The 9,964-nt window shown below is 44.5% G+C and overlaps 1 protein-coding gene across 1 annotated transcript; it reads left to right on the forward strand.

Annotated features, from left to right (window-relative positions):
- Positions 1-1,156: 1,156 nt before the first annotated feature.
- Positions 1,157-9,479, forward strand: SRSF9 (serine and arginine rich splicing factor 9). Its single transcript, XM_035099134.2, has 4 exons — positions 1,157-1,712; positions 5,254-5,423; positions 6,952-7,124; positions 8,250-9,479. The coding sequence occupies exons 1-4, from the start codon at positions 1,465-1,467 to the stop codon at positions 8,391-8,393; spliced, it is 735 nt and encodes a 244-aa protein (XP_034955025.1). The 5' UTR covers positions 1,157-1,464; the 3' UTR covers positions 8,394-9,479.
- The last annotated feature ends 485 nt before the right edge of the window (positions 9,480-9,964 follow it).

The raw sequence follows: 9,964 nt of genomic DNA on the forward strand, positions 1-9,964 counted from the left end.
CCCCAATGTTTGGACAGCTGTTCCTATCTCTCCCACTGAAACAGCCTTTTCCTTAATGTGGTTTTGCTGACGTTTTGGTGGGCAGAAAGGAAGACAAAAGTCCAGCAATAAATCAATGATGGACAATGCAGACACCAAGTGTGATAGCTAAGCTGGCTTTCCATGCACAGGAAGGTACTGTGATTCCGCTTTTAAGCAGTCATGGCTTCCCCCAAAGAATCCTGGGAAGTGCAGTTTGTTAAAGGTGCTGAAACATATTGCTCCGATTTCCTTTGGACCACATCAGCGAGGCGGGAGAGGGGTGGTTCCTGTCTGGGCAGCTCAGTGTTGGTAAATGCCAAGATCTGTCCAGGTCTTCTTAGGCCCCTATGCCTGGGCAGGACGTCTGGAACACCTTTCAGCATACACCCGGGAATCATGGACTCATAACTGGGCTTTATGAGCACCAAATCAGCAGTAAACAGCAGAAGCATTTGTAGAGGTTTCAAAACATTCCTCATTTATTTCTATTAACTACTGCATACTGTATTTACAGATCTGGCTTTGCGAGTGTTATAGCCTCTCACTTAGCCATCTTATCTACAGCAGATATTAAGCTGCACACAGCACACGGCAGAGAGCAGAGTCAGGAATGAAAAACAACAAAGTAACAATTCCTAACTGTTCCCTCCCAACAGCAGATATCACCAGATTTTCAGAACGGGAGGGGTGAAAATGCTCACACCCAGTACCTCCATACAGACTGCCCAAGCTCGTGCCCGGAGGTCACTTTGGTGCTGCTAAAACAGCGGTTTGACTTCATCCCCGGAGGCGCACTCTCGAGACAGAGGATGCCCACAAGATCCCTATACAGTACTGTATTCCCTTTTCCCAGAGCTACAATTTCAGAGAGGTTTAACGGTCAATCCTTCCCTTTCCAGGGAACTCTGAAGAGTTGAAGCCAGTCTGGCATCTACCGTATGGTTATTTATTCCAGCACCTTTAACAAATTACACTTCCTAGGATCCTTTGGGGCTGAAGCCCTGACAAGTGGCATCACCGTATTTAACTGTGCGCATCCGCTAAAATATCCCCGCCCACCCCGCTGGAGGCACCCTTGGCGGACAAAACCTGAGCATGCGCAAACTGCAGCCGCAGCCGCCGCATGCGCATCCAGTGGCTCTTTCGTGCTCCCCCCTCCCTCCCTCGGAGTGAGGGCTTGCATAGGAGCCGTTCCTTCTACCCCCACCCCACTTCCCCATCTCTTCTCGGTGGCGCTCCGCTTCTCTCTCCTCCTCCCCTTTAAGCTGCGGTTCCCCCCCTCCCTGCTCCTCATTTTTTGTCCTCCGTCACGTTGCTCCTTGCGGTGTGTTAAGGCCTGAGGGGGCGGGGGCCGAGGCCGAATCGGCTGACTGACTTGGCTGGCTGGCTGACTAACTATAGGCCCCGGAGGCGTTTGCAGCGGCCTGTGAGGGATTCGGAAGGATGTCTGGGGGCTGGGGCCGGGATATGATGGACTACGGAGGCGGCGGGGCCGGCATGTCCGGAGGGGGCGGCCGGGGCGGCGGGAGCGGCGGTAGCGACGGCCGCATCTACGTGGGGAACCTGCCGGCCGACGTGCGCGAGAAGGACCTGGAGGAGCTTTTCTACAAGTACGGCCGCATCCGCGACATCGAGCTGAAGAGCAAGCGCGGGCTCGCCCCCTTCGCCTTCGTCCGCTTCGAGGACCCCCGGTGGGTGATGGGGAGCGGGTCGGGTGGGTTCCCGGTTTCCCTCAGGCGGGAGGTGGAGAGAACCCCTCCCCCCCACATTATCTCTCATATTTGAGAATGGGGGGGGCTTTTGGGGGGGCTTTCCCAAGCATGCCTGGATGATGGGGGGGGAGAAAGAAGAGGACCCCCCAACCCCAATTTTTGGCATTTTGTGAATGTGGGGGTCTCCATCTTGCTGGCAGGGTGAGGTGCAAGCCCCGCCTCACCCCCTTCTCCTTCTTTCCCGCCTTTTTAAAATTTATTTTTATTTGGTTCGTTTTGGCGCGTCACATGTCGGCTTTCTGCTATAAGGCAAACCCACCCGCATCCACCCACCCAGACGGTTTTCAGATTTATTTTTTTAAAATAACTGCTATAAGGGGGTTGCTATCCAGCATTCGCTATGTTCCAGAGAGTAGACTCGTTGAAATGGGTGAGCCCAAGATAGTTTGCGTTAATTTCAGCGGGTCTAGAGTACTGTTGTGTAGGATTGACATTGGATATGATCCTGAAATTGATAGATATTTTATTTTGGAATGGTTTCAGCCTCACTAATAAAAATAAACATTGCCTTACAGTGTCACATTATCTTTTTTATGATAATAATTTTTATTAGTTTTCAAATACAATCCAATTATAGCCTCATAATAACAATACCAATTTATAATACAATTACTAATACCAATTGTTCAAATACCGAATAACATTATCATTACCCACCCTTCCCCCTAAGGTTCCAGCAATTGAAATAGTATTAAAAACAGCTTAAAACAATTTAGTTACAGAAATGAGACTGCCCTACAGTCCGTTAATTTCAATGGGTCTGCTATTCTTGAGTAGCACTAAGATAAAATGTGACCCATTAACAGACATAACTTGTATGGGGTCCATCAGTTTCAGTGGGTCTGCTATTGAGTTTGGCAATGGATAAAATCCATTAAAATTGATATGCGTGATTAGCATTGGGTCCATCCGTTTCAAAGGGTTTCCCTAAGTAGAACTCAGTTGCCTACAATCCTAAAATAATCTATATGAAATGTATTGTGTTTATTTCCCACCTTGCTTCCTTCATGGAAGCCAAGGTGGCACACATTGTTATTATTATTATTATTATTGGAATTTATATACCGCCCTATACACCTGGTGGTGTTTTCTCAGGCAGCCTCCCATCTAGGCAGTGAGCAGACCCTGTATTGTATCCAATGCAGCCTACAGCCTTCACCAAAACACATGTTGTTGGACTAGATTGTGTAGAGATGGCAAACTGTTGGAAGGTAACTTGCTGCGTGTCTACTTTTGCATCTGTCACATGAAAAGTTGTTCACCAGGGAATGTGGCTCTTGGTGTGAAAAAGGTTTCTCAGCCCCAGCTTGTGTTGATTGGCAGCATCCAGGGATTCAGACAGGACATACTGGATATGTCAAGGACTGAACTAGGGATCTTCTGCATACAAATCAGGTGTTCTGCCTCTGAGGTATGACCCTTCCCCAACATAGGCGGATCAGATGCACCTAGACCAATATTATTTGCAAGACCAATATTATTTGCAAGAATACCAGCCACTAGTTCAAGGGTGGGAACTGTGGCCCTCCAGATATTGTTGGACTACAACTTCCACCATCCTTGGCTGCTGCGTCTTGCAACTAGGACTGTCCAATAACAGCAGTGGAGGAGCCACAGATTCCCCACCTCTGCTTCAAACCACACCTTGGGTTCAGTTTATTTGTATTCTGCCTTTCAGGATACAAATCCTGCCTAATTCAAAGTGACATGGTTTTTTTAAAATCAATTATATTTAAAAACACGCACAGAAACAAGATGGAGGATAAGATAGTGCCTTTTCCCAATTCATAAATGATTATTCGGGGGGGGGGAGTAGTAAAATGGACTGTGGAATGGCTCATCTGCTGTTAATATTATACAGTGAGAGATCTAGATGTTGTAAAGATCACTGCATCTTTAGTAGGTTGCCAGTCTCTTTCTTTCTTTCTTTCTTTCTTTCTTTCTTTCTTTCTTTCTTTCTTTCTTTCTTTCTTTCTTTCTTTCTAAATCCTGGAATGGAGTCTTTATGTTTATGAATTAATTTTTAATTCATTAATTTCCATACTGCTTTTCAAGAATAAAATTCTTCACAATGTGGTTCACATTAAATATAACAACAAAATGCAATATATAATATTTTAAAACATCAATAAATCCTATGGAAGGGGTGTTTCCTTCATTTTTGCAGAACTGTGTATATATTAAATCTGCTTTACAAATATGTACTGTTCTGATTCTGGCAAATTCTTGTTAGTATGTTTTAGTCATTTTCTTCAAATATAGAAGTTTATGCAATGCGTAGCTCAACACCACAGCATACATGACTGACAACAGACCATTAATCCTTAATCTGAGGAATGTAGGATTGGACTGCATCAGAAATTAGTCCAGTTACACAAAAGTCACAACCACGACCCCTTAGTGGTGTAGTGAAGGGATTTTTTGGGTGACCACATCAGAGATGATGATTAACTACAAAAAAAATATGCTGGCATAAGAAGCAGGCTGCAGGGGTTCCTAAAGTAGTGTTTGGTACATTGCTAATTGATCTGTAGAAAGTAGTCTGCTGATGGCATTCTTGTTCATCAGAAGCATACAGTGGTACCTCTACTTACGAATGTTTCTACTTACGAATGGAGCTCCGTCCGCCATCTTGGATGCAGTTTAGATAGGATTTTTTCTACTTACGAATTTTTGGATAGGGTTGCTTCGACTTACGAATTTTTTCTCCCAATGCATTCCTATGGGATTCGACTTACAAATTTTTTCGACTTACAAATGTGCGTTTGGAACGCATTAAATTCGTAAGTAGAGGTACCACTGTATAGAGAAACTTCTTCATTTTGCTGTATCTCTTGAAAGTAGCCTTTTTTGCGTAACTGACAATGGCTTTTTGAAACAGCTGGAGCAACAGTGCCTAGGGCACTAATGTTTTTTAACCTGATTGCCACCTTCTTGATTTTACTCCAGGGAGACTGGCAAGTCAACATAGTAATTGGCATTCGGAAAATAAATATGAACTCCCTGGTGCTATGATATGCTAACTGTTGTTGTAAGTGTAAGGCAGAAATGTTCTGAATTCTTTTTATTGTTTGTAACATTTTGAATCCTGATGGTGAATACTGTGTCCAGTCAGTATGTTTCATCCTGTGACTTTTGTCCAAAGCTAGAAACAACTTTATCACTCATAAATGTCAAGTGCTAACATCTTCCAGCTTAGAAACTGGGAACCTCTCCACTCTTTCCAGCCTACTATATATAAATATTTCTATAGTTAAGTTTCAAAGTACAATAGTTCCGAGGACTACTCATTTTCCAGAGCGTTAATCTATTGCAACAAACACAGCAAAGTACCTCTTCGCACCTTAAGGAGCAACAAAATGTTAGTCTTTAAGATACCAAAAGACTCTTCTCTTGTTTTCATACCTTTCCTGTGTTGTCTGGGCAATGCTAAATTCATGCATATATTATTTGTTCACAGAGATGCAGAAGATGCAATTTATGGGAGGAATGGCTACGATTATGGTCACTGTCGCCTACGCGTTGAGTTTCCCAAACCTTCCAGAGGACGGGGTGGAGGCTTTGGTGGGGGGCCTCGTGGGAGGAATGGCCCTCCTACACGGCGTTCTGAATTCCGAGTCCTTGTTTCAGGTATGTTGCCTTCCATACTTCATACTGGCTGGGAGCCATCCTGATGCCATGCCACATGTTTTGTTATATTGGGGAGAAGGAGCTTCTTGCTTCCGTAATACAGGGTTTCTTCTTTAATAAGAAAACTGTTCCTGTGAAGGAGTTTTTTCAGAGCTGCGAGAGGAGAAGACAGCTTTCTGGTTCAATTAACGGAGGAAGCCTATTGTAATTTGCTTTTGGAGTTCAACTTCGTGAATGAATGGTGAGCAAAAGATAAATCTCATCTCCACCTGTAGGCAGGCATGAACTCAATGGACTTGGAAATGGGCAACTGGGAGGGTGAAGGGAAAGAAGAAGATCCTTGTAGTGTGCAGGGCCAGGAGGACTGGGTCTCAAAAGCAAATGATTCTCTGAGACAAAAAAAATGAGTATTACAGAGCTGCCTGAGCTGCTGCTGCTGTGCAGTATTTCTGCTTATTATGAGAGAAAATAACCTGAATTAGATCCCTCAGTTAATAACCTTGTGGATCCCTCAGGAACATTACCATATCTGAAGTAGGTGTCTTGTTTAGTGAGTTGGGCGAGACAGGTGGAAAGTACCTCTTACTGGAGAGAAGTGGATGTATTTTGGAGGTTTTGCCATGGCGATCAAATCTCTGGAGAAAACTCAGCACTCCCTGACCAATTTTATGGAATGGTCCACTTAAAACAAAACTTTTTTTAAAAAACCAACATGTTTATTCCCATGTACTGCTTAAATAAAGTACAGTGACCTATCTTGGTGCTTCTCTGCATGCTACTGTGGCATCCTGGCTAAAAATGTGATTGCTCCCTGTGAGGAAACTACTGAATTGCAATCTCCTCAGCTTTGCATCAGGACCTGAAAACAAAAGTGTTGAACCACAGAAGCCTGGGAGGGCAGGGAGGATATCTGGAGGAATCTCTTTGACGTTTGGCATGAATGGGAGAACATGAATTGCTAGAGAGTATTGTGAAGCGTTCTTGAAAACTGCTAGGAGCAGCAGTGTTCTAGTATCTCCAGAATGCAATATGGAACAGGGGAGCCACTTACCTTTGCCTTTACTTAATGATCATGCTGATAGTTAAACACAGGTATCCTTGCTTCGCTGCCCAAGGACACAAATTGGAATCCAAACTCATACTGTTAGAAGGGGACTATCATTCTTGGATGGGAATCTGATCCTGAGTATCTTAAGTCGTACATGGAGTACAAGCTGTCCAGGCAGAGTTAGGGGTGATGTTAAGTTTACCTTGGACCAACAGGAGGAGGATTCCTTTCAATGCCCAGAACTCTGAATCCTACCTAGGGGACCACCTTGCTGACAATGAAAGGCTCATCCACTCAGGAATGGAACTTAACTGCTGTTCTTTGGATCCTTAATAAGCAGGAAGTCTGTGGAAGTGGTGGATGGAGTCTCAGACCCACTGGAGGTACCATTCCAGGGTGTGCAGCTTTTCCCGGCCCAGCCTAAGCCGCAAGTGCCATCTCTTTACGTAGTCTCTTATGTTTTGTGTTCTCACTGCTCAGGGCTTCCTCCATCAGGCAGCTGGCAGGACCTGAAGGATCATATGCGTGAAGCTGGTGATGTATGTTATGCAGATGTACAGAAAGATGGAATGGGGGTGGTAGAGTTTCTCCGCAAGGAAGACATGGAATACGCACTGCGTAAACTGGATGACACCAAATTCCGATCTCATGAGGTGGGTCCCTGCCTGTGGGTGAAGAGCATGTGCGTTGTGCCAGTCATGGAGGAACATGCGTTAACGTGTCCTGTTGTGATGCTCTCAAGAGGCTCCGGGGGCACAGTCTAGCACTAGTCTCGGAATTGGTGGCTAATGGTAATCCTTATAGCATGTTAGGAATCCAGCTTAAGAGTGGTCAAGGCCTTGTGAAACCTGCCCCATGATGGCGTGGTGTGAGCCCTGACAGCCAAGGCCAGGTTTTCTGGGGTTCATTCCTAAGTTACATGGAAAAAAAATAAGCATTTGGATTTACTTGCCTCTGTCTTCGTCTAGGTAAGTCGAGTTGACTTGCTTTGCCATTCTCCCTTTAACAGACCAAGAGTTGAACAGAGATTGCTAGTGGTTGGCTGTTGAATAAGCTTAGCTCACCTTTGCCTTGGCAGCCAGAGCTTGCATCCACAAACTGCAGCGCTTCTCCCCAGAGATGCTGATGAGTAACCATAGTGGTTACAATAGCAGTCTTTCCCACCTATGCATGGAACCTCTTCCTATGGTGGTCTCATGATGTCTCTGCCATAAACCAGTTTTTTCCTAGTCTTGGGGCATTGCTACCTCTCTTGCAACCACCTTCTTCCATCTGCTGCAACCACCCTCTCTGTCACAGCTGGAGGCTGCTTGCTGTGGGATTTCCCTTCAGAACCTGAGCTGCTGAGATACAATTAAATTAAGATGAGCTGGTGAGACTGTTCACCAAGGCATCTCCCAAGTATGCTGAAGGACTCCACTAGATTACATCTCTTTCCCTCTGGCAGTTAAAAGTTGGAAACTACCGACATCTTCACCCTTCTCTTAGTTAGATGAGGACAGAACGTGGCTGTGTTTGCCTTACTAATACCTGCACCGTACTAGCTGTTATGTAACACATGGCCTTCATCTGTAGACCCTCAAGGGCCAGATCAGAGCTGGCCCAAGGCAGCAGCAGTAAACGGACTCCTACTTGCGTGTATATGGAAAAAAAGCTATCTCCAGCCTCGAGCCACTTGTACATTGGTTCCTGATCTTCATTTTTGGCATTCATTCATTCATAACGTTGACCACAGGATGTTATGCCAATGTTTGGGTTTTCTCTGTTTTAAATTCCAGGGTGAAACATCCTATATCAGAGTTTGTCCTGAAAGAAGCATCAGCTATGGCTACTCGCGCTCCCGTTCTGGTTCAAGGAGTCGCGATTCTCCATACCAAAGCAGGGGATCGCCACGCTACTCTTCTCCCTTCAGGCCATACTGATTGCACCCAACAGGGACTCCTAAAAATGTGAACTGAGCTCTTTATTTCTGCTCAGAGTTTACATTCCAAAATGGATGGATATAGTCTTTCGTAGGAAGCCTTGTTACCCCCCCTTTCTTATTCAATAAAATCTTTTTTTATGACTTACAGTTTTTACTAGGGAAGTGTTGGTAATGAAATACTGTAAAACATTGCCACTTGAACTTCTTTTGTTTGGAAAATGTACATTGTTTTTGTTTCTCCTTCTGAATGAAGGGATATGAGCTTGAGAACTAGTATGCGTTAATGGTTGTCTGCAGGAAGGTGCTGTAAAGGAGTGGAGCAACCTGTATGGCTCAGCCTGTTGTGTTGTTTTGAAATATACTTAAATGTTTCTGTAACTCATCAGTGGGTGACTGTCTTTTGTGCAGGTGGGAAGCTGGTGTAAAATACAGCTTTTAAATTCCTTTCTGTTCCTGGGTTTATCAAAGCCTACTGGTCAAGCCGGGTATTGTAGTGGAAGAAAAATCAACAGAATATTTACACTACAGTAATATAAAAGTTGCTCAGATACTGTATAATATCCCTGAGTGCTTTCAGATGGGAGCGTATTGTGGAATTGGGTGTTGCTTACACAATTTTTTTTTGGCAGCATCTACACATTGTTTTCATAAAAATGCCAATCCAGATAAAAACTGATAAGTGAAAATAACCCATTAGTCATCCACAGTGACCACTGGAGTAGAAACTTGTTTGCAGCATGTGGGGGGAGTTTGTCACATCTGTTGATGTTCTAGTGAACGTTCCTGATTGCCACACCCCTACTTCCGTTTGCTCCTCACCCGAGCGTAGCCTAGCTGTTTCATTTCTGGCAGCAAAAATGACATGAGGCTGCCTATTTCCACTGGCTGCCACATGCAGTGGGCGTGTCTGAAACCATTTCAGCAGAGGGCACATGTGGAACTATCTTGGAGACCCAAATTGCAATTGCACACATTTGACTTTTAAATAAAACCAATAGAACTCTAGCAGAACACCTCTCATACTACTCTCTGTTACATGTCAAGTAAATATCACTCTTGCAAAACACCAGAGTATTAATTAAAATATGAAACCTACAATTGTCCCTATGAAAAACCCACAATCCTCTGTTTTACCCTTTGTTAAACATAACTAAAGCTGGTAACATTTGCTCTCATGCACTTCCTGGGTTTTCTCTCCCTCCCCCTGCAAAAAAAGCTACAGAAATACTTGTGCACCTTCCAGATTAGAAAAATTGGGGAGATGGGTGGAGCAGAAAAATACAGCACAGGTGTATCCATACAGTCAAACTCCAGTATGGATGATGGAATAGCAGTGACTGCCCACAACTGGGAGAACAGACCTCGTAGTTCTTCACATGACATAAATTGGTTATGAAGTCCCAGTTGTTTTAAGGGCCTTTTCTAGAGGCCCCTGTAACTTCATGACTCCCAGCACAAGATGCTGATCTATAAAGCCCTAAACAGCCTTGGCTCTGTATACCTGAAGGAGCCCTATCATCCAGCTCTGAGGGCCTTCTGGCAGTTCACTCACTGAAAAGCGAAGTTACA

The sequence above is a fragment of the Zootoca vivipara genome, chromosome 17 (genome assembly GCF_963506605.1).
Source record: "Zootoca vivipara chromosome 17, rZooViv1.1, whole genome shotgun sequence".
Taxonomy (NCBI): domain Eukaryota; kingdom Metazoa; phylum Chordata; class Lepidosauria; order Squamata; family Lacertidae; genus Zootoca; species Zootoca vivipara.